The sequence below is a fragment of the Antennarius striatus genome, chromosome 1 (assembly GCF_040054535.1).
Source record: "Antennarius striatus isolate MH-2024 chromosome 1, ASM4005453v1, whole genome shotgun sequence".
Classification (NCBI taxonomy): Eukaryota; Metazoa; Chordata; class Actinopteri; order Lophiiformes; family Antennariidae; genus Antennarius; species Antennarius striatus.
Window position 1 is genome coordinate 17414415 of NC_090776.1, and position 25236 is coordinate 17439650.

The following is a 25236-nucleotide window of genomic DNA, read 5'->3' on the forward strand; positions in this document are numbered from 1 at the left end:
CTAGAATGATCAGTGTGACTTGGTGCAAAATAAGGCAAGTAAGGCACAAAGGTTGAGCTGTGGTTTTATTAGTCAATGCAAAAGCATTGCGTGGTGAGGGTGTGTATCCTGAGATTGCAATGTCAGTAGTCTGCACTTTGTCAGTTTATGCTGATTTCATCGCAGCCCCAGAGGGAGAGAACTCCAACAGACCCCTTTCACACATGCCTTGGCTACATATCATTTGAGCACATGTCCTAATGCTCTCGACTGGTCCCTAGGAAAAAATTCTGTTTGGATATGTGCTACTTTAAATCAGGCTAAGTCAAGTTGAATGGAAGAATTGGAATATAGAACTTCTTGTTCTCAATATTTTCAGACCCAGAGACAGTGAGTCACGCTGATGACAGAGGAACAGTATCTCTTAATCCAGAGGGCAGTTTCCACTTTCTAGCAGCAGCAGATCAGGCGATGCCATAAGCGTTCACTTTACAGTAATACAGCTCTGACCTCAGCGTACAAGGCCATCTTAAGTTCACTTTACCATTGTCACCTCATGTGTTCCCAGACATCCGACCTTCTCACTGCAGGCCATTTCTCACCCAAAGCCATAGCTCATCTAAATAATACTGGCGTGCTTTTGTTTAACTAAAGCCAGATGTTGAAAGCTGCTGGAGGACGAGCCCCCATTCATGTCACTGCATGGCTTTGTGAAGTGATAAAGCAACTAGTGCTGGTCTGAAAATACTAATCTTAGATTTATTTATCATTGCTGGCTTAGTAAAGCCTCTGGCTCTTCACAAAATTTGACATCTTTTATCGATTTAAAGTTCTGTGTGTGGTAGGGCTTCCTGTTTTTGTGACATTTCTTAACTTCAAGACAACTGTAGCTATCTTCTTCAACAAGAAAAAGTAAAACATAAGGGAGCTGTATGGTTATTTTATTAGATGAATATATAAAAGCTGATCATTTCAGTCCAGGGAGATGGAAAGCAGAAAGAATGGAGGGTCAGGCAGTTTAGATGGTGGGGTTAAGGTGGAATTATCCCGACGGTGACAGGGCTTGCAGGCTGGTCTTCACGGCTGCTAGGTTGGCCTTCCAGGAGGTGAGGCTTTCGTGAAGCTGCTGCCACTGTTGTTTGCCAAAGGTGCGGTGCGTGCTGTGGCTGATTGAATTGGAGCAGATAAACAACAATGTTCGACTTGCAGAATAAATACATGGCAAAATCACATATTCCAACTTTGTGTAAATAAAACTAACTATAATTAATGACATTAAATTGCCTAAAATCATGTCAGTTATGTGAAGATTCATATCAAAATGAAGAAAATATATTTATTTGAAGGGAATGTTTGAAGGGTAATTCATATATCCTACATAGCTGAGATTTTTGTGCTCGCCAGAATTTAATAAGAATTTCAGGAAATACAAAGATGGATGGAACAGGATGATGACAAAAGAAAGTCTCCTGAATGTAAATTTCAAGCTGTTTTTACAGCTTTATGTTTCAAAACCAGTGAGGGGTTAATCTAAGTTAGAAAAAAATTACCAGTTTTCTATACGACATTATACATTAATCACAAGCAGAGTAAAAAAAAAAAGTTTAAAAAAAAACAAAAGATGTTACCACAATGTATACACAGTTCTGATAACAGCACATACCTCACAACAACTTTTCGCTGTGTCTGGTCGATTTTGCAGTACACCATCTTGGTACGAACAGCTGGAAAGAAAAAAAAAGAGAAAAAGAATGAAAAACAAGCTTTGACAGAAACCTATAAAAATACTACTGACACAAGAATGCTTTAAGAGCGAATGACCCAGGAAAATGAAACTAGAGATGAAACTAATCCCACTCACATAACAGTTAAAGTGCTATTCTTGGTTGCATGCCACTTTTCTTAGCAAGAAACTATTACTCATGACTATGAAGACGGGCAATTCTCTGTGACCCCGGCAGAGCACCTAGACCTTCCTACTTAGACAACTGGTCAATCCCAATTTGTAATTTAATATTAACTTAAATTCAAAAAAATGAAGACAGTTGATCCCCTTTATTAACAATGGTAATTACAAGACCAATATGGCTACAGTCACGTGTGAATTCTGAACCAATCACAGCGGGTCAATTTATTCGCATCAGTTTAACACCAGTGCTACTAGTTCAGACAGAAGGTACTCTTCCTCCATCTCCCTGAGTTTAACTTTAATGAGTATAATCCAGCCGGAACAACAGAACACAATGGTAGTTTCTTAAATACAATGAAAACATCAGTTTTAAATTAGATGTAGTAGTTTACACAGTCACCAGCAAAACATAACTACAAAGAGATTTTTCTGTGTTTCATTATTCCTTATCAACTGTCAATGCTGCATGTTTCACGGTATTGGAAATGCTTTAGAGAAAGATTTTAAAAGTGTCATATTCAAAGGTGTGGGTCACAATTCCACTTTAGTGTAACTAGCCACAAACTGTCAAAGGAAAGTCAACAGCACTGACTTCTGAGATTTATGAAAAGGTCCATCCAAAATTACTTTGGTACAGAAATGTTGCCACTGTGCCTTCAGTAACTACTGTTTAATATCAGCTTCATCCTGTTAATCACTTGTTAGAAATTGACATTTAACAAATGTGGACAGCTATAGTTGATATGAGGTGAAGTGCTTGTACCGTCAATCACAAAAGCCTCAACGTCTTCAGCGCCGATTTGCAGTTCCTGTTGCATGGTGTCAAAGGAAATCTCCTTGAACTCCACTGCCATGCCCATGAATGTCAGCAGGCGCATCTTGGCCATATTCTGCTCGTGAGACAGGCCTGGAGAGCAACACACAGGGGCCGTTAAGCACAAAACAGTCACAGCCAATTAGTCTTATAGCTGGGCTATGGGCTAGTAGTCAGGTAACGCACACATTAACACAAACCACTATGTTGTCTGTATGGGAGTCCAGTCTGTACGTTTGTAATTACAGCTAAGTCTTTAGCAGTGAGAAAAGGACATACTGCTGACACGCACATTCCTGCCCAATGTAAACACAGCACAGCGCACATAGAGATACTGTGGCTTCTGTTTTCATGAATTAGCTGTTTATGCAATATCTTTTGTACTGCACTTGGATATCAACACATAAAATACATTTCTCAGATTCTGACGTTTTGTTAAGTATGTCGCGGAAAGTGTGAAGAAAGTTTCGACTTGTTGAAACACTAGTTCCTAGGGGGGAAAACAGTAGTACTGTATAACAAAACAGGTTTGTTATAAGCAGTTAAATTTATAATACACTTAAAATAAGCAAATATTGATTCAAAAATGTGTTAAGGTACTATAAGATTTTAGGACAATACAAGTTCAAATTATTTTCCAAATTTTTTTATTGTACTTTTAAATGGAGATATGCTATGTGTATTTGTAGAAATGATGTAACCAAAATTCCACAGACACAGTACTGTATCTATGAAGTTACTTACCAAGAGAATCAATGAAGTCTTTGTTATTCTGGTAAAATTTGACGTATGCTGCTAGTTTTGCACTCACAAAGATTGTTAACAGCTGAAAGGAGTAAAAAAGAAAAAAGTCAAAATAAATTACGAGAAGAAACACCATTGGGGCATCTGGGTGTGGTGCAGACTAAAAGTTGTCATGATGGTTAAGTTACAATACATTATGTTTAATAAATTGATGTTAGCAATCTGAGCAGATGTCCCGAGCAAATCACCAACAATATAATGTAAAGTGGGAGCCACAGCCGATCGGTGAAATCTACATTGCTGGGCTTCAATCACATTACGACTTAATGGTCCTGAAAAAAGAAGCCTCTTATTTTTCCTACAAGTCCAGTGGACTTTATTCAAAATGGACATATAGTCACCTGGGTGACTGATAATCTTCACAGACAATGATTATAAAGTGAATATACTTCAACACTTACATCGTGGATGAGCTCCCCTTCCAGGAAGCGAACAGGCTTCAGGGTTAGCAAATGGTCAATCAGAAAAGTGTTGGGATCTTTAAGAGCACGGACGATACATCTGTAAATGAGGGACATGTTTGTATGTAGGGATACCAAAGTTTTCTTATAAATGTTTTTAAAAAATGCCTCCAGGTTTACCTGTGTGCATCAACACGTGCTTGAGAGGCATTGTCTTCTGTGTAACTCCCCAGCAGCTCAACCATCACTTTTGCAGCAGCCTCACTGTGAAACAAGTAGACACACGGATGAAAACTCTCTGGTACAGACAGTAATTCAATTGAAGTAACATGAAAACTCATACATAATGTTGAAATTCCAAGTACTGAAAATTACCATGCAGACATTCCATGATTTCATACATGGAATTTACACAACCTAATACAATGTAGTCCTACCAGTAATTACCTTTTTTTGCAATCAACCAATGCTTCATACACCAGCCTCAAGAGTGTGTGCTTCTTCTCTGTGTTCAGGTTCCAATCAATAATCCACTTGCGCACCTAATATGCATCATGAGTATATATCATTAATAAACTAATGGGAATCTCAAAAAAACTAACAACCCCCCCTCCCCCCCACAATATCTTAATGGGAATGTCTATAGTTACATTTGTTAAACATGGTAAGGACGTACCTGATCAAGATCCGTGGGGATAAAGGAGATGGCATTACAAGTTGCTGCCACTTTAATGAGGCTACAAAAAACTGTATACCTCACTGGAGTGTTCTCATCCATGCCATGGAACAGGTTACTCAGCCTGTATCATTAAAACCAGAAAAACAGCTAAGTGTTCTTTTAGAGGAAAATGGCTACCTTTAACAGTTTCAAAGCCATGCATTTCTAAAGTCTTAAAGCAGTTCTCATCAAAAAAATACACTGCTAAATATCCATTGGCATAGCATTAGAAAACTCACAGCTGCATCCTCAGGGAGGGTCTCTCTCCTTCTCGGAACTTCACCAGTTTCTCGCAGAGACTTTCAATAAGAGCCTCCTGCTTCTCTGTTTCCAAGATCAACAGCAGAGACACGATGCTGTTCATAACACTCTCTACGTCTGAAAATGTATAGAGAGGTCCATAATGAATTAGAAATAAATGTGACAGATGTGAAACTTGTGAACAGTTTCAGAAACAGCCGCAGAGACAAAAACATACTCTGTTTAAGGTAGAGTTTAACAAGTTCAGAGATAATACTTAATGGCAAGTGTAAAAAATTTATTGAAATTTAAGTTTTACATTTATCAAATTTTATTGAAATTAGATACGCACTGTGGGTTACTGGACTAACATTATGAGCAATAAAGAATGTAATGTATTACACTTATCACATTCTAAGCAACTCAAGCTAAGCCTTCTTCCTATGTTGCTGTCAAAATATTCTAATATGTAAAAACAGCCAATATAGTGATCGCGGGGGTGTCTTCACCAAAGCCTACCTTTATCATCATCCTTGAGGCAGACATCGCATGCTTCGATAATCTGAGCCAGATCAACATGAAGTCCACCTTCGGAGTTTTCTTCTGATATTTCAGCACCTTTGGATTTGATGTAGGCTCTCAGCTCTGAGGCCTGTACAAGGTACACATTAAAATTAACAATCAAACAAAATGAAACCGTAACGCTTTTGCATACAAGCTTCTTCTTTTTTTTTAAAATATGATCACGTCCTCAGATTTAAAACACAATGTAATTTGATGCTGAACGAGAAACGATTCTGCTCGTTTGGCTAACAGTCTGGTTTAGCAGGAAGCTAAGATATGCAAAGCTATAAGCTACCGCTAAACAAAGATGTTTAAGACAATATGTTGACCTGTAAACGAAAAATTAAAGATACAAAACTGGACTTGCATAAACAAATCTTTATAAAGAAAGCAAAAGAAAAGGGTCACTGTATGTTGTACTGTATGCCCAATTATAATGGGCTTCCAACATATGTCACATTATTAGCATGTAGCTAACATCAATGCTTACGTTAACGTTGTGTTAATATAGCGTAAGTTCTATGAATTTACCGTGTCCATTTATCGACAGATTCACAGGAAACCCAAAGAAATTTGACTTTTCATAAATGTATAGTACCTGATCTTCTTCCGTAATGTCGATAAACGCTGGGACACTCATTTTAGATGATGATGGGACCCCAAAAGACTATCCACGCTCCCACTACGGTTAGGACGTGAGCGGAAAAGGAAAGGTGACGTAGCAGCTGAAACTCTTACTCTTCCGGGTCAAATTATTAAAGGCGCAGTGTCCTAATCTCCAAACTGCGAAAGACTACAGTAGGTCTGTGCGTCCCTCAATACCTGTGTTATAGTCTCGACCTGCTTCTTATCACAACCAAGCGTAATTGTCATATAAATATTCACCCCGATGAAACACAACGATTCTCAATTTTTTGTTTGCATTTTGTTTACTGTTGTATTTTTTAATACATGTTTTTGATTGTTTATTAAAAACACAATACCTCCAAAGGTCTAGACACATTTTAATTAAATATTCTGTATGGGTGTGTCTTGGCAAAAAGGAAGTGCTGATTCTGGGGTGATGTTCGTGAATTGCTGCAGACTCTGAGACACTCTGGCACTGACAATGTTTCATCACTTCGAGCAGAGTATAACTTTATTTATCCCTTAAGGAGTTTCTGTCAGGGAAATTAATTATTTGCAATTTGCAATATTACATTCAAATTTGAGAGATTATATTTTGCGTAAGGGTGCAATATATATACAGCCACATAGATAGATAGATAGATAGATAGATAGATAGATAGATAGATAGATAGATAGATAGATAGATAGATAGATAGATAGATAGATAGATAGATAGATAGATAGATACTTTATTAATCCCAGATTAATCTCCTGGATTAAACACCAGGAGAAAAAGAAACACTGACATCACAGGACATACCACAAGACATACACTACACTAACAGACACATGCAGCACTAACAGGACTTATATACTAAACTATAACTAAAATATAAACAGTATAAAATTAAAATATAAACAGTACGCAATTAAAATATAAACAGTATGAAATTTGATTGAATGTTTTTTAAAAAGTTTTTAAAAAATGTTCATTCATTCATTCATCTTCCAACCCGCATGTTGTTTTTTAAAAACAAGTTTTTAAAAAAGTTTCTTTTATGTCGCAAATGTCAGCGAATCAAGGAGGATGAGAGAGCAGATCTGTGCTTGGACATAATGCAGCTCCACAGGATCCATTTCTAAGATAAATGTTTATCTCCTCAGTCATCTAATATCAACATTATACATCACAACGCAAAAGCATACCTTTATCTGGACTACCAACACATTGAGAGCGGCAGTAATGGTAGTGATTTTCTAAGATGCTGTTTGCAGTAAACATAATAGATTGTCAGAATAGATTGTCAACCAAATTTACAACCAATGATTTCAACAAATGATGATTCAAGGTTACATTCTGAAACACATGAACATGACAGTTAAATGTCCAGTTAATTATCAACAATAATTAATTGAACACTCAGGAATCACTAAGTTGAAGGGAATGGCAATCTTAACAAGAACCAATGCCGTCACAGACTGCAACATCCCGTGACACACCTAAATTAAATATTTTACCGTGACCTACTTGCATAGGTTAAAGATCAAACCTAGTGCTCGACCTACTTTCATAGATCAAAGCAGTAGCTTTGATCTACGGTCTTACAGTGGCCTTCTCCCTCGTCTTTCTTAGGCCCCATCCACAAACACAACTTTTCTGTTGCGTTTACGCCTTCCGTCCACACGACAACGCAGATATCCGGAACGAAAACGCAATTTTTTAAAAACACTGGCCGAGGTGGAATTTTTTTTAAAACGCTGGGTCTGCGTTGTCGTGTGGACGGCCTATTCGTGACTTTTTAAAAACGCTGACGTCTTGCCTGTGACGAAAACCGCTGTGACGTCATATTTATGGACCCGTGTGTTGTGACTACAAAACACGGAAGATTCCTATTGGATAAAATTTGACTCAATACTGCCACCACATGGTTTGGCACGCTTATAGCCGTCTTCGAAAACGCACTGGTGTGTTTACGTGTGGACGGAGATTTTTTTAAAAACGCCGTTGTGTGGACCTGAATCGTTTTCAATGCGTTTTTAAAAAGATCCGTTTTTTTAAAAATCCGTCATCGTGTGCCTTATACAGTTCCTGTAAAATTTGACCTTGACCTAGTTTTCTCAAAGTCAAGGTCATCGCATTTTCATCCCCTTTGCTTCCCGAGTAATGTGCTTTTTGTTTAATCTTTCTATCAGCAGCAGTTGCGAAAATATTTGGTGGACTAACGGACGGATGGACAGACGCACAGATGAACGGACGAATACATCGTCACTTTGAAGTTGGATGTCATAAAAAGTAAAGTACTGATGTTCAATCATGAATTCAAATGCTAGCAGCAAGTTTTCAGCATCATATAATTGGCTGGTATTACGTAATTTGGTATGGGGCAGAACCCAGTGGAGTAATGTTTACATGGCAACATCACCATAGTATGTGCTACATCCAGTGTCCCCTGATACATCATCTGATTGGTGACAATGGTTTTGGCTGAGGTATGTGATCTCTGTAATGATCTAGTTTTTCAGATGTGTTAGGAAAAATCCCTGCTATATAGCTTCAGTTTTTATAACCCCTTCTTTGAAAAATGTCAGATGACCTCATACATTACATTGATGAATGGGGTGTATGTATGTATTAGTCACTCAGACTGCCACCATTAAATCTAAATTTTTTCATTTTAAATCCAGAAATCAGTCTCCTCTCTTGGGGATTAACCATGGATTTCTTAGATGAGAGTTACAGAGGTGAACCTGATCCCTGTTCCCTGGTTGAGGTTATCTGATTGAGCTGCAGTCCATCTGTATGGACCACCGTGACAGGCCTAACCCAGAGCCTTCCAACCGGAAATGCTCTGAGTGTCAGAGGGCAACACTCTTCTAAAATACCCCTGCTGACCTATGAGTGTGCTTATTGGGCCTCTGTACCAAGCAGGATCCTGTGCATTTTTACTATGGCAGGTCACACAGTGATTGAGGTGAGTGAGGTGAAAAGAGCAAGTGGGGCAGGAGTTCACCCTAAAAACTATGTAATCAGGTTACAAATACTTAGGGAGTTGGGTAACTTATGTCCCAGAATGAAGATGCTGTGGTGTGTTTGTATGGAAAAAACCACACAGGTAATCCACCTGTTAAAAGGTATGCATATTTTGGGATTCATACACTACAGAGTCAAATCATGTAATTTATTAAACATTTGCTTGTAACATATTTTTCTAGCAGTTATTATTAGGGAACTAAGCTCTGTTGCATTTAGCAGGCATACCATAAAATAGTGTGCAAAGGGGAACTTGATATTGTTTCACCATTGTGTTGGTATGATACGTCATTTTATAGAGAAGGCAAGTGCCTGGTACCAAATCCCACCCTCACTCTCTCCCTTTCCTTGTATGCTGTCATGGCAAAGAATTTATAGTTACTTCTCCACAAGTGTGCTTGTGTAACTGCGAGGCTTTCATTATCTGATTAACAGCTGTTGTCAAATGCCTGGTGCATTTCAAGTCCAGAGTGAGAGGTTTGGGCTTTGAAGATCCAGGTGCATGTGAAGCCTCTTTCTCTCTCTCTTTTAAAAAAAAATAATTTTAAAGATTCTTCAATACAATACGAATGTTGTTGTGCCTCTGTAGTAGTCATTAAAATATTCTTCAAAATAGATTGGGTATTGGGGCGCAGTAAACTCCAAGGGGGACAGTGCCTGCTAAATGTATTAAACTAGGATTTGGTCTGTTTGAAATCACTCTAAACCAAACCTGGCCATGTAGTCCTCAGAAGATGTATGTATAATTTACTGGGAGACATCACTGATGTTTTCAGCAACTTTCACTGAACTCCTCCATTGAGTGTTTTATATCAGTGTATGTGTGCAGAATTTTTATGCAGGGGTCACCAGTGTCAGCAAAGTTGGGAAAACATTGTTGATATTGCCAGGGATAATTCTTCTCATAATTACCCCTGCCAAGAACTCTTCCACTTCTTTTTTCTTTGCCCTGTTGTGACAGAATCTTATCTGTCTGTAATGCTGCAACTCGAAACTACAACTGCAACTCTAAACTAATGGACTTTTTAAAGGCTTGAATGTAATTCTGTGTAATGTAACGTCTTAAAGCTGCAAGCTCATGAAATATCTAAAAAAAAAAAAAGCTGTGAATTACTTCATTAATTAATTGCTGTGTGATCCCTCTTCTATATTTTTAATATACTGTCAGCTCTGAGAATAAAAACAGACACAAGGCTATCATATAATATCCCAAATAAATATCTCTCTATGTATAAATCTGAAATGTGTGTAGTCAGTATGTATATATTGACCTCATCCATGAGGCAGCACATTCTCTTCCTCAACTGCTGGCAGACTGCCTGCTCAGCCTCCTCAAAGATAAAAGACTGTGTTTAGAGCTACATGTATCTGAGACCAGGTGTCTGCTTTCTCTCTGTCAGCCAACCAAGTAGTGAGTGTCCATGAAAGCCAGCCTCATGGTCATCATCCAACATGGCTGACGAGCTTCCATCCACTAATTGTCTGGTTCCCACAGTTCTGTATGTCTTTACAATCTCTGGAAAAATCCCCTTGCTCAGGCTCATCTATCAGTCAGTGACCTTGTCAGGAAGCGTCGCATGAGTAACTTCCCCTTTTCCCTAGGTGGAAAGAATTACTTGTTAATTACTCCCAACATGCGAATGTGCAAATGCTAGAAGCATATAAATAAATTCTGGCTACTATGATTCTATGCATGAACAATTGCATAGGGTTGTTATTGAGATGGATTTTTATTGTGTAAGACTGCAGAGATATTTTATAAACCATAACATTTTTAATATGCACAGATGGTTATCCTCCAGGGTTTCAAATGGTTAAAAACGGGTTTCACATTATACTTTACTTAACAGGTGTTAGGTCAGCATGATGAGAAAATCCATTGGTGGTGTTGTCATTTTAATTTTACAAACAATATTATGATCAAATGTCAAGGTCTTGATTTATCTCCAGGCCTTGTTTTATGTATTTTGTTTGAGTATTAGACCCATACAAACTTGAAGAAATTTAAGTCCCAAAAGAAAATGTCCGTGTACCACCAATTCTTTTTTTTAAAAATTTTCCTACTTGTTTAATCATCACATCCCGCTTCAAGGAGGTGATGCACTGTAATTGTTGGCGCTGGTGTATTCGTCCATTGGTCCGTTCGTCCATCCATCCATCCATTAGTTCACCAAATAGCTTCACAACCGTTGCAGATAGAAAGATGAAACAAAAAGCACATTACTCGGGCAGCAAAGGGGATGAAATGGAGATGATGACCTCGACCTCGAGAAAATTAAGTTAAGGTACAATTTTAACTTTTGTACACTCAGGAACCAGATAAGATAGAAAGACGGGGGAGAAGGCCAGTGAGAGTAAGACCGTAGATCAAAGCTAGTGCTTTGATCTATGAAAGTAGGTCAGAGCACTAGCTTTGATCTTTGACCTATACAAATACGTCAGGGTAAAATTTTGAATTCAGGGGTGTCGCGGGATGTTGCAGTCTCTGACTGCATTGGTTCTTGTTTTGATATATTGTTCATGACATAAATTGATTTGACTTTATTCAAGCCAAGCTTGAAACACTGGCCTACTGACTTGGATTTACTGCGAAGCACAATTTGCTGTAAAAAAAGAAGAAGTAGGAGAATGTTGGTATGTGAAATGCTACTGTTATCTTGCCATATCACCCATGAGCAGCTTCATATCACACCAGAGAGCAAAGCAATCAATCAAAGCAAGTTTGTGTTTGTAGTGTTGATCTATCTGGAGTAATTAATCCCTCTGTGGAATGTGTGCGCTCTGTTTCAAGCCAATGACAGCAGCAAAAAATAAGATGTGGTCATGTCCTGTCATCAGACTGTATTACTGTAAACACACATACACACTGGTAGAAGAATTTGGAGTTTAAAAGACAGTTTAATGAAGAATCATATTTGTTTAGGATGCATTGTTCAACATTTGGCTTTAGGCTTCACAAAAATACTGATTATAGGCATCTTAAATTGGGTGACATTTTGAATTTGAAGTACCTTTTTGACTGGAGATGATGCACTAGATACCCATACATCCATTTTCAAATACTTATTTAGAGCTGGGTCGCAGTGGCAACAATCTCAGCAGGGATGCCAGTACTTCCCCCTCTCCAGATACCTCTTCTAGGTCTTCCGGGGGATCCCGAGGCGTTCCCAGGCCAGCCGAGAGACTTAGTCCCTCCAGCCTGTCCTAGGTCTTCCCTGAGGCCTCTTCCTGGGAAGGAACACCTCCCCAAGGAGGCATCATGAGGCATCCAAAACAGATATCCGAGGCACTTTAGCTGGCTCCACTCATTAAGGATCCAGCTAAGGTGGTTGTATTATTTTTATAATGTTGTTTAATCTAACCCTAGCCTGCAAAAGAAGAGCATAAAAACTATTTTGTAAGTCAAACATTGTATTTTCATAAAGTTAGAGCAACAACATCAAGACAAATATTTTGTGTTCCTGGAATCAAGAAAGTTGCATTAGAACCATTTCCCTAAAGGGATGTGTCAGAGAATGCAATCATATGATGATAGTCATTTTTCTATTAAATTACCGTACAAATCTCAGAGCCATCCTGGAAACTTGTCAAGCTTCAGAATGAGGGTGAAGGGTATGACTATACAAACAGTAACCTCCAGAGATATCAGAAATGTTTTCTGATGACTCCTTACAGTCAGGCTACAGCTGATAGGGTGTGACAGCACAGAATATGCAACTGTTTACCACAAAAAACTGATAAAGTCTGGCCTTGTTGCTGACACACACACACACACACACACACACACACACACACACACACACACACACACACACACCTGCTGGGATGAAACATCGGTTGTTCGGCAAACATTAACTGGACACTTTAAATGCAAGTTCTTCAAATTTCAAAGGATTTCCGAGGCAAAATTTCATCATCTGTCTGTGCCAGCTTGCACAACTTATTTTGTTGATGACTGTTTGGTATAAAAAGAACGATCACATCTCTTAATGTCTCACTGTCCACCATTAAAATCAATCAAGTTAGTCAAACTTACAAAATTTTATCAGTAAAAACTTCTGACTTGTATACTTATGTATGGTGTTGATTAAAGTGATAACCAGCTTTCTTGGTCTGACCATATACAGCACTACTGATTTGGGGAAAAAAATCACCTCATTTTTGACAAAATGAACTTTAATTCATCACATCCAATTGTATATGCACAATGTGAGGTCAACTTTTACAAACAGTTGATTAAAATAACTATAGTAAAGGTCTAAACATTGTTTTTTTAATCTACAGTATAATGTTAAACAAAAAAAGTATCCCCATGAAAGAGTTACTCAAAATAATGTTTCCCCAACAAAGCAACAGATCTGCAATAATCTAATACATTTTATAAGCTCTATTTTCATCTTCATTTGCCGCTTATGTAGATTAGATAGATGGATAGTGAAGGAAATTTTAATTTCATTGTTCAGGTCTTTTCGCTTCAATAGACAGACAGATAGATAGATAGATAGATAGATAGATAGATAGATAGATAGATAGATAGATAGATAGATAGATAGATAGATAGATAGATAGATAGATAGATAGATAGATAGATAGATAGATAGATAGATATATAGATAGATAGATAGATAGATAGATAGATAGATAGATAGATAGATAGATAGATAGATAGATAGATAGATAGATAGATAGATAGATAGATAGATAGATAGATAGATAGATAGATAGATAGATAGATAGATAGATAGATAGATAGATATTGGTTTTGGTATTAACATTCGTTTTGTTGGTGGTGATTAAGATGTTTAAAGGTGTTTTTCTGATGGTTCACGCCAGTTGTTCAGTTTCAGTTTGAAAGGTTTACATTCTTTAGTTGGAACTACTTTACTTTTGAATGTTATTTGGGAACATCCTGCTTAAAATATATATGAATATGGAGCTGGGGGAGAGTGGGGCGTTCTTGTGTAGGGTGAAAGAGGGGAAGGGTGAGCATCAACAACACCAAGAGAACGGGTGTGTGAAAGATCACTGGACCAATATTATGTCTGACACATGAACCATGAAAATGCCCACTCTCCCACAGATCTTTCTTCTCTGTCTCTTATCTCCAGTCTGATATCCAACACTTTGAAGTGCACTCAGAGAAGACATAAGAGATAATTAAAAACTGAAGACTGTTGTTTGCCATGGACTGAGGAAGCAGGAGCAGAACAATGTTCTTGCTCTTTAAAGTAGAGTTATTCCCTTTGGTTATAATGTGAATGTTTCTGAATGAGTCCTTAAGTATGTAAAACAAAGACGGAGGATTTAGTTGTTGGTACCACCACGAGCAGAAGATGGCTTTTCACAAACTCAAAAATACTGCTCAGAGAAAGTAGCGATGGTGGAAAAAGCAGAATATTGTTCTGCTTGGGTTTAATTTTAAATAGTAACAATTTCCTAGAACCCGTGAGCAGACTCTGGGGGGAAAATGATGAAACGTTACAACGCGATGTTGTTGTGTTTCTTATCAGTTTGTTTCCATGCCCACACAGACAAGTGAAGGACGAAGGCTTTTTATGCCACTGTTAAAGCTTCAAAATAACACCTGTTGCTCTTCAGCGGTATCTTCCTGCAGGCTGTTGTGTTGACCACATGACACACAATTCAAACACATTTCTTTCATTTTCATTCATTACATTTTTTTTCATTTAAAAATTAATAAAGATTCTAAACCGCTTCTCTTTAGATTTAATATTTTCAGTCCAATAGAAGATCTCACTCCTTTGCCTGAAACAAACCCTTTTCAAACTCCTTGTTTGTCATCACGCTGTAGAAAGTTTAAACCTTGTGTATTCCTTGTTAAGGGTCAGAGACAGCATTGACCATTTCCCTTCCTCTGCCCTGTGATGTTGTTTTAAACCCAGAGTTAAGCAGAGATTGATCTGAACCAACAGGCGTATTTGGGGACTGCCATTCATCATAGGGGCTTAAAGGGTTGTTTTCTCCTGGCCCTGTCACCTTTGATGAATCCCTGCTAAAGACTCCGCTGGGTAAGGCACGACCAGCATTTGCCTCCTCTCAGGATTGCTGCATTTTCCTTTTTCTTTCTCGGATTTTTGGCAAGATGGAATACTTTTTATTGTGCTTTAACCTTTTGTACATGTAGTAAATTATTCTAGTTTTTTGTTTGTTTGTAGTGGGTGGACCGCAGAATGTTAGAGAAATTAATTATCTTTGCTACTATTTTCAAGTGATCTCCAAAAACATCCAGATGTTTTCTGAAGCTGAAAGTCTGGGTGTTCCTCAGGAGTATGGGTTTGCTTTTGCACCAGTTTATTTCCAAGAATAGAGTCAGTTAAAGAGCACTTTATCTTCCACATGACCACAAACTGAACGGATGAATCTTTTATTGCTTTTAGGGGATTTTGTAAGGTTATGATCCTATAATGGATGTCATCAGATAAACGTGGATTGTTAGATTATTAATGTCCCCTTGTTTTCTGAAAAGCATTCTTGATTTTGTTTTATTATAGTCATGCAAAGGTTACGATGGCGGTGAGCTTGGTGGATCATCCAACGTTTTCCTTCTTATTCTCCTTTCCCAGCAAACAGCATGTATGAACTAATGCTGTTTGAGCAAAAAAAGACATATTAAGTAATTTACAAACACACACAAAACATCCAAAACTAGGAAGTGTACTTTCACATCTACAGGCAACTCTGACTCACATATTCACATAAATTGCCGAGTGTGCTGGAGGATGGGGGATTTCAACCCTCAGAGACAAGAAAGCTACCTACTTCACCGCTGACCTTTTAGCAGAACTCAAAACAGAAGCATCACCAGACATCTGTGACATTGTGCAACAATGACCCGACAGCAGGCGCATCTGTTAAGTTGACCCCACCAGTTTCCCCAGTCGATTTCAACACTCTTACAGTGACTCTCTCTCTCTCTGTCTCTATACTTCTGTGTCACTCTTTTCTCATCACCCATTTCTAGTGGCCCTCCCCCACTCTCACACCACTTCCCGTCCAGTTGAATTAGCGGCAACAGACTTTCACTGGAATCCTCAACTAAAATTCCAGATGATGATGACATGAACTGGCCAGTGCTCTTCAACTCACAGTATTGTTTGGGTCTCCAGATCTAAATTTCACATATTAATATACATATTTTGGAAGGGGAAACAGCAGAGGTAATGCATATTCAGGGATATTGTGATAGATATGTGTAAGTTATATCTATGTTAAAAAAAATCCAGAATTTCTATGATTTTAGGATATAATTAATGAATTAACTAACTAATAATTCCACAGAAAGCAGATCAGAACAAATGCCCCAGGTTCAATGATACAGGAGTAGACCTCCTGGAACATTTTGTTCTATGAGGCTTGTAATAGGATTCTGTTGTTACAGTCTGTAACTTTTTTCCTTTGCTCAGGTTTCAGTCACACGATTGCTAAATGAAAAATCTGTCTCATTATTAAATATGTGTGTTGATCTTGTTTAATATTTTATAAAATGCTGTATTCCAATATGTAACCACTTTTTAAGTCATTGCAGTTTCAGGTCCCACAGCGGTCCCATTATCGGTTGACCCTAATGGACCGTAATGCTACACTCGATGTAACTGTATATTTTTAAAATAGGCTTGCAACACATTGTCACTTTTGGGGGGTTTAAGGAGAGGAGGATTCCGACTGCTGATCTGACAAATATAATTATGTTAAAAGATCCGCTGCAGCTGTCCTGAATTTATAGCATATTCCAAGTTGTTGCATTCCTGTGTAGTTCCACATTGAGTTAAGCTTGAGTTAAGGTCAAAACCTCTATCTCTCTTGAGCGCTCAAACACACACATCTATACACACACACACACACACACACACACACACACACACACACACACACACACACACACACACACACACACACACACACACACACACACACACACACACACACACACACACACACACACACACACACACACACACACATAAAACTCCCCCTCTCCTCAACTAATAAATAATTATCCTTTTGTGTGAAGTGGCTTTGCTCCAAGGCCATGCAGTTTTTGTAAGCTGCTTTTAGCAAAACAGTACTTGTTCTAAAGTGGGAAAATTCTGACCACATTTTCAGAATGTTTTTATCATTTTTGGCTCATTTCAACATCAAATATTTGGGAATTAATCAGCACATTTTTTAAGACATATCATTTGAAGAAGAGACGTCTCATATGTTGAATAAAACCCCTCCAAACTGTAACAGAGACCTGAATTTGTAAAAGGCGACTCAAACATTCCGGTATCATGAATGTTTGAGTCATAAATATTGTTTCAATGCAACAAAAAAAAAAAAAAAGATTTCAGCTTTGCTATTCATGAAATCACATAGTCTGACTATTCATGCCTTCGTGGACGTTTGCCATCATACTCAGAATTATTTAAATACTATTTTAAAGATTTTTAAAGATGGAAATCAGCATGACGGGAGACTTTCACCAGCAACTTGTTAACTTTCTTATTCATGTTACTGTTCCAGATTTTAAATCTGCCAGGACAGTCCGTCAATTTCGGGAGAATTAAACAATATGGGGAATGACTGGACTTGCATGAAGAATCCTCTCCTGCAAATTAGTCAGAAACTCCTCAGACGTGCAGTCTGTGCTGGCCAGGCCAAAACAAGGGAGTCATCTTCTTCTCAGCCTACCTCGCTCCTCCCCCTGTTCAATGAGTTATTCAGTATTTGAGCCTTCAGGAGAGTAAGGATAGTGAGACATTGTAGAGACAGAGAGACAAGGCACTTTTACCCAATCCAAACCCACTGTGGAGACCCTGACAACCTGAGATTTGGCATCCAGATTTTCATCACCATTGCTCGTTCATTTATTTACTCACTTCTATGCTTGAGATATGAAAGACGTTTCCTCTGATATTTGGATTTGAAGTTTCCTCATTGCTCACTGTTTTTCCTGCTAGACTTTTCATATAACTTTTAGGAGGTTATCATTCTGCAACTTACTTTCCCAGCTGCAGCTACTACTGGAATACGATCCTTCCTCCTTGGACTGCCTCACCTGCCTTCACCAATGCTTACTGAGCCGTGTGGAGCCATGTCCATGGGGTCAGATGTTCGAGATCTGACCCTCTTACCTCCGGCACCTTCTGTGACCTCCATACCGGGAGCCGGCAGTGGCTGTGGGATGTCTGTTGGTGGTGGCCAGTGGACTCAACTCCTGGACCTCCACCCCGGTTCTCCCTACAACTCCTTGCCCTCCCACCACTCCCTCATCAAGCAAGAACCTAGCTGGGGGACCGCCGACCCAATAGATGATGCTCATGTTGGTCATGGGGCATTCACGGTGCACTTCTCGGGGCAACTGACAGGATCAGGTCCCTGTCGAGTTGGGGCCTTTGGAGAGCCAACCACAAGTCACCCAAGGGTGTTTCCCAATGGCACCTGCCTGCCCGGTTGTATGGACAGTCCACCTCCACCCAGGAATCAAGGTAAGCATGATCAGTAACACTCCCACCGATCAATTTAACCAGCGTTTTTCAATATTTCCTTCTGAATGTGTTCATGATGCAAGTCCATGCATAGCGTTTATCGACAATGTTGTGTCTGAGCAGGATGTTATGTGCTGCACCAGGTCAGTCTGTCCCCTTTCAGGAATAGATTTGGCAGCTTCTCGGTAAAGGTCTGACAGAGGTCTATAACAATTCCTTTCCAATGGTATTTACAGGTTCTTCCAGCAGACATGTTTGAGTTACAGAAATTGACACGAGCCACGAGAGGATTTATAGTGTCAGTATGTTGAATACATATTCCACAACAGAGAATTTGGGCAATCATTTATTCGCCAGGTCTTATTTCTATATTTATTTTTCCCTGTCCGTTTTCTGAAATGAATTCGACATTTTCTCAGAAAAACCATATAAATTTCAAGAATAACTTTAAATTATTTCATGGTACACCCTAAAAATCCCACGGTGCACTGGCGTCGTGCCCGGAGTGTCCCCTGCCTCGCGCCCTATGCCGCCGAGGTAGGCTCCCCGTGACCCGCTGCGGCTGATACAGTGGTGGTAATCTGACGACGACTGACTGAACCTAAAAATCAACTGATTAATCAAGTCAAGTACTTTATGCTTTACTTCTGGTAATAAAGCCCCCAATGGCAAAGTTGCTTTGACTGTGCTATTTATTATATTTGGGGGGTTTTATTCCCTAAAAATAATAGAAAGGTTGCTAATTGTACTAACCAACCCTTCTTCCATTTAAATGGCCTGTTGCAATGCTATTGTAGAGTAAACACTACACAAGAAACTTAATTCAACTTCATGATGACAATTAATGTCTATGTTAGAATTTAATGGCATATAAAATATGCACTGTCAAAACATCAAAAGAGGTAATCAAAAAAATTATCATAAATATTTCTTCAGAAGAATTCCTGAGACAAATGCGATGAGTTGTGAATTGTAAACGTGACTTACGATCCCACCCATTACTTTTGGGATTCTTTAATCCTGGTAGCACTGAACAAAACAGGAAAGAGAGATTTATGCTGTTATTTGTCTGGAATCTTAACTTGGAACTTCAGTCTATAAACTTGACTCATGTCTGTTTGGAGCTCTTTACCAGTAGTATTTCAAGGTTTTACTCATTAGTGAGACTTTCATAGGCAATATGAGTATTTTATGGTAATGTAGTATTTGATTAAATAATATACAGTATTACACATTGTACTTCTCTGCAGACTGTTGCCATTTTAATAAATGTCCCGAATCATTTTCCCTGAAACTTTGCACCATTCCTGTCAATCCTGATGGAGGATACAGCCACCTGTCAGCACTCTGTGCACATTAAAATAAATGTACTATGTCCACATTATCATTTTATGTAGCTTTCTCAAATTTAACATACATGAACTGTATCTACTCTAATGTGACATGGTATGTATTACATCCTCAAAGTCAAAATTTAGTTAACATGCATCCAGTTCATTTTCTTTTTCTTGCTGAGGATAGTCCAGGTGTAGCTCACTTCAGTCCGTCCGTGGTGTGTTTTCCAAATTTCTTTTTCCACCTGCCATAAATATTGCAACCACGAGGCCAAAGATAGTTGCAGAAAAAAAGAGGATTTAGTAGCTTAATGAATGTCTCTTTGTTTTACGGATGCCGGAGTCTACAAGCTAATACCACAAAACTGACCAGATACTGGAGACTTTTGCAAAGCTACAGAATGATGAAGTTATTTATGAGATGGTAATCTAATGACTTGACCATACAAATCAGATGTTTTTAATCCTTGCTCCTGTTTTCGTTTTCTCTTTTCAGGCTTTGGAGTCATGGGCTTAGACAGCAACCCCAACTACGGTCACACTCCATCTCATCACACGTCTCAGCTCTCCAGCCTGTCCTTCAAACACGAGGACACACTGTCACCGACAAACAACATAGGTATCCGTCTGCACTTTCATGGGCTTTCACTAAAGTGACACTTAGACTGAAGGCCTGTCATGTCACAGAAAGTCAGTTTTCATATTACAACAGAATTGCTATTATCCTTCATCCTTGACCTCACTTTGCGTCTATCTGCACACATCCATACAACCAAACATACATAAGCGCATCTTCTGTCTTGCCCTTTAAGCACATGTATGGTTAATGACTCTGGAAATGATAACTTGAGGACGCAGCTTTGTGGGACTTTGACAGAATGTCAAAATCTGTCAGGGGACCAATATACTATTTGAACCACAAAACCAGCATCGATCGACCGATCGACCCGTTCTCTCTTTGAGAAGGAAAGCTGCGTGTCCATGAAGACACGCATATACAATAGTGTGCCTCTATGTCTTTAGGCTTCATTTGAAGCCACATTTTAATAGGTGCTATTATGTTGTGTGTCCTGATTAATAACTTTAATAAATAAGATCTTAGGAAACTTTCTCAGTCTTATAAAATAGGAAACAGCAGAAGGCAAATTTATATGACAGGAAATAAAAATATGTTTTTTTTGGTGGCCAAAGATCATTGCTTCAAGTACAAACAATTCCCTACTTTCCAAGTCTTCTATGATAGATATATAATATTGTGTTTATGCATCTGGGAAAATACATCTTTTCAAATATATTTGTATTTTTAATGGACAATATAATTAATGATGGCTGCTAAACAGAAACAGCAGATGAGTTGATAATGAAATACACTTTAGCTTTGTCTACATCCCTATTCTGAAGAAACTTTAGTATATTTTTATTTTCAGTTGACCAGCAGTACCCTGCTCCTCCCACCATGTTTGGTTGCCATAATTCTTCAGAATCCTGCCCGAGCAGCCAGGCTCTGCTGCTGAGAAACTACAACAGGTACAATCTTTTGTTGCAGAATGCACCGCAGCTCTTCTACCATTCTTGCCTCCTTGATTGACATTAACATCATGTACTGTATATTCCACTAACACCAACATTTGCTGTGTTGAAGTCGAAGCTGTGTGAACTCTCTATGATACAATGTTGGGCCCAGTTTGTACCTCTGCGCTCTGCAAACTGGGAATCTTAATTTGTTCTGAGGTTAAGTGCTGCCCACTGGTGCTCAGCAGGCCAAAACAAACAGTCAGTGATCTACTGCTGATGTGTCCACCTTGAGGAGAAACGAGGAGAAAAGTAAAAGAGACAAGCTCAATGAAAGTGAAAGTTGAGTGGGGGGTGGGGAAGTGGGGGTTACCTAAGGCTGGGAATCTGCTTATTTTAACCACGGAATGTTTTTCCAACTTGTCTTCATTTTGATGCTAACCATCTCAAAAAGGGAAATTAAGCCCGAATTCTTTGAAAACTGCCCTTTCATGTTGTTGGAAAAAAGTATCGTGTACAACCCAAATAGTGAAATAAAACATTGATAAGAAATGGGAAGGCTTTGCTATTTTCACGGCTCATGACACGAAATGGAAACCCTCAAACAAACAGAAGTGTGCATGCATAGACACACTCTCACACACACTGTGAATGTACGTATGTCAGATAGCAGTGAGTGTTTCCATAGTTTGACATAGCTCAGTGCTGATTAGTGAGCCATCACGATCCTTCCCTCAAGGTCTTTTCAAGGAATGCCGTCCAGAATTCCCCCAAAACCGGTCTCTGCCTTTAATGATACTGAGGACAGAGTGATGTCATGCACTGGTGCATGGTGTACTAGGCACGGATGTTCTCACCCCCACAGAGTGCACAACCGCATCTCCAAGTTTGTGTTACTATGAGATGTGTTTGTGTGTGTGTGTGTGTGTGTGCGTGTGTGCGTGCGTGCGTGCTCAAGCACACTCTGCCAAGGTGAAGAATGGTTCAGAGCCCATGTTTTTTAATGAAGCCAGTGTGGTGGGTGGACAGGATGTGTTAATAAGTGAGCAATGCGGATTTCCCCCTGAATTAAGTGTCTTGATTTTCCAAAGGAGGAGAAATGACAGGATGACTGCAAAGTAAAATGAGTATGTCAGTGTTTCCCAATTTCAGGATCCCCCCTGCCCTCAAGAAACAAAACTAGTTAGTTCGTTAATGAATGAGGAAAAATGAATTGAAGAACTGTAATTTTCCCCCTTCATCTTTTGTTGCCTCAGAGCTATAACCTTGCTCCATAACATTTTGATTCATCATTTTGCAATAAAACATGGTTTAAATGTTCACAAAAGGAATTTATACAAATGAAAAATGTTGACCGCTGTGTTATTTCTTTAACCCAGTGATAACCTGTATCAAATGGCATCTCAGCTGGATTGTGTGACATGGAATCAAATGAACAGCCTGGCATCTTCCATGAAAAGGTGATCCTGCTTTAAAAAAAAAAAAAAAATCTAGCATTCAAACCAAATCAAACAATTGTGATTTTACCTTTGACTATTCTTAATTCTACAGGAACGCAAGCTCACATCAACATTTTCAATCCATCTGACAAGAATTTTTATTGCTTTTTTTAAATGTATGATTTTTTTGCTCCATTCTAGCAACGGCCACGTGACTGGCTATGACAGCGACCCTGTGGCCCCACCTCCCCCAGTGCTCGTCAGTGCCCAGTACCACATACACACACACAGTGTCTTCAGGGGAATTCAGGTCAGTCATATTTAGCAAGCAGTTGTACAACAAAATACACAATTACACTCACGGATGCACAGTAAATAAAATTCCCTTTTTGTAAAGGCGTTTTCTTCTCCATTATGTTTTTTAAAGGATGTTCGAAGAGTGAGTGGTATTACTCCACCGGTCGTCAGGTCAGCAGAAGTCAATGAAAAGCGTCCATTTGTATGTGCTTATCCTGGTTGCAGTAAGAGATACTTCAAACTGTCACATCTCCAGATGCATGGCCGCAAACACACAGGTCAGGTCAGATGATGACACCCCCCGCCTACCCCAGACCTTCTTTGAAATAAGTGATGACAAAAATTGGCCTAATGTTGTCATGGTAAACATGAGAAATAGAGTGTTGGCGTTAATGTGAGTGTGTTTCTGTTTCAGGAGAAAAGCCCTATCAGTGTGATTTTACAGACTGTGGCCGCAGATTCTCCCGCTCGGACCAGTTAAAGAGGCACCAGCGCAGACACACAGGTACACTGGGGTGGATTTCCCTCCAGGGCCCTGGCTCCCAATGAGGACATGGATGTCAGTGTGTAGCAGGTTGTTGTGACTATATGGGCACAGATACATTAAGAGTAATAAATAGTGCAAGGTGGGAATTTTAGAGATGGATTTCGGTATTTTTAGACTTAATTCATTCCAGTTTTATTTTCTTTTTAACCGTGATGAATGGATTTATTGTTTTTGTCACCAGAATAGTATCCCCCAATAGAATCGATTAATAAATTTTAATTAAAAATCACCAGAGAATGGATCTGAATTAAAAAATGTGACAAATCCATATCAAAATATTTTAAAAATTAAAATGATCACATGTTTGATCAACCTTTTTAGCAGTGGTGTTGTGTCATTCGAACTCTGTCCCCATTATTTCTAATATCCTGTGTGGATCGTTGGTTCCTCTTCTTACTTCCATTTTTATGTTGCCATCATTATAAGAAAATAGCTGAAATTATGCAATATAGCACAACAATGCCACAAAGTATTACCTAAACACAAGCCCAAATTAAACTAATGCTCACTAGTTGTGCTGTTGTCTAATGCCTAAAGTATATTCTATTGAAAATTAGTATTAGTCCTTAAAGAGCATTTTTATTAGAAACTTTTGACCTTCTTATCTCTATATAGGAGTGAAACCCTTTCAGTGTGAGACATGTCAGAGAAAGTTTTCACGGTCAGACCATCTTAAGACGCACACTCGGACTCATACAGGTAAAACAAGTGCGTATACTTTTATTTTCTACCTCCTCATTCTTCTACCAGTGTCCCACTTATGCTTACACTTTAGATTCTTGGAAGTGAATTCACCCTAAAGCAACAATCTCTCTCTCGTTTCGCCCTGTTTATCCCCTTCTCGTCAGGTGAGAAGCCCTTTACCTGCCGCTGGTCCAACTGTCAGAAGAAGTTTGCCCGCTCTGACGAGCTGATGCGCCACCACAGCATGCACCAAAGGAACCTGACCAAGCTGCAGCCTGCCATCTGAGCAGCGAGAAGAGGAGGAGGAGGAGGAGGAGGAGGAGGAGAAGGAGCAGGAGGAGGAGAACGAAGAGGAAGGTGACAATATGTTGTGCCAGCTAGTGGAGAAGGATTATGAGTGGTTATGGTGCAAGACTCACTGAAGTGGGGAGCACAGCTGATGCCTCCCTCAAGCCAGATGACGTCGAGAGACTGGGATGATCCTCAAGGCCTTCATCACGCACCTTGTTCTGGTTATCAGACAGTAAAATCAGGAGGGTACAAACCACGGTTATTCTGAGCCTGGAGGAAGATGCTTTGTATGATGTTGGCATGATGTTTTGTATACTTTAGTACACTTGCACTGGCTTTCTTTTTTATTTTGAACAATATGTGCCACTTTCAAATGTGCTGGACAATTTAACTGGATTTAGGAAATGGAAAACACCTTTTTTTGTCCATTGTACTGAACACAAAGAATCTCAATGTTCTTATGATATACCCCATACTTACCAGATTGCTTTGTATATATGTGATGTATGTCCTTACATATAGAGGCATTCATTTTTTGTATTTTTCTGACATGTTTGTACATTTATAAAACG

At 39.0% G+C, this 25236-nt stretch overlaps 2 protein-coding genes across 3 annotated transcripts; one reads left to right on the forward strand and one right to left on the reverse strand.

Annotated features, from left to right (window-relative positions):
- Nucleotides 1-903: 903 nt before the first annotated feature.
- Nucleotides 904-6145, reverse strand: eif3m (eukaryotic translation initiation factor 3, subunit M). The gene is made up of 11 exons (XM_068311065.1): nt 6028-6145; nt 5385-5517; nt 4865-5003; nt 4584-4707; nt 4355-4449; nt 4088-4171; nt 3908-4007; nt 3447-3528; nt 2652-2795; nt 1643-1703; nt 904-1145 (listed from the first exon to the last, which is right to left on the reverse strand). The coding sequence occupies exons 1-11, from the start codon at nt 6067-6069 to the stop codon at nt 1022-1024; spliced, it is 1128 nt and encodes a 375-aa protein (XP_068167166.1). The 5' UTR covers nt 6070-6145; the 3' UTR covers nt 904-1021.
- Nucleotides 6146-17832: 11687 nt separating this feature from the next.
- wt1b (WT1 transcription factor b) lies at nt 17833-25211 on the forward strand. Of its 2 annotated transcripts, none has more exons than XM_068311399.1 (9): nt 17833-18560; nt 20391-20513; nt 21322-21421; nt 22786-22866; nt 23047-23155; nt 23273-23420; nt 23558-23647; nt 24305-24397; nt 24538-25211. In XM_068311399.1, the coding sequence occupies exons 1-9, from the start codon at nt 18143-18145 to the stop codon at nt 24657-24659; spliced, it is 1284 nt and encodes a 427-aa protein (XP_068167500.1). In that variant the 5' UTR covers nt 17833-18142; the 3' UTR covers nt 24660-25211. The 2 variants fall into 2 exon arrangements, with proteins under 2 accessions (XP_068167500.1, XP_068167508.1); XM_068311407.1 differs by having other exon boundaries at nt 24305-24388.
- The last annotated feature ends 25 nt before the right edge of the window (nt 25212-25236 follow it).

What these genes read in the sequence shown, in the direction of transcription:
- wt1b (XM_068311399.1), top strand. Translation starts at nt 18,143, where the DNA reads ATGCTTACTGAGCCGTGTGGAGCCATGTCCATGGGGTCAGATGTTCGA. An exon ending in CTGCTGAGAAACTACAACAG is followed by an intron (nt 21,422 to 22,785) that starts GTACAATCTTTT and finishes TCTTTAACCCAG; the next exon opens with TGATAACCTGTATCAAATGG. An exon ending in GCACCAGCGCAGACACACAG is followed by an intron (nt 23,648 to 24,304) that starts GTACACTGGGGT and finishes ATCTCTATATAG; the next exon opens with GAGTGAAACCCTTTCAGTGT.
- eif3m (XM_068311065.1), bottom strand. Translation starts at nt 6,069, where the DNA reads ATGAGTGTCCCAGCGTTTATCGACATTACGGAAGAAGATCAG. An exon ending in GCACGTGTTGATGCACACAG is followed by an intron (nt 4,008 to 4,087) that starts GTAAACCTGGAG and finishes CCTCATTTACAG; the next exon opens with ATGTATCGTCCGTGCTCTTA. An exon ending in CAGCGAAAAGTTGTTGTGAG is followed by an intron (nt 1,146 to 1,642) that starts GTATGTGCTGTT and finishes CAATTCAATCAG; the next exon opens with CCACAGCACGCACCGCACCT.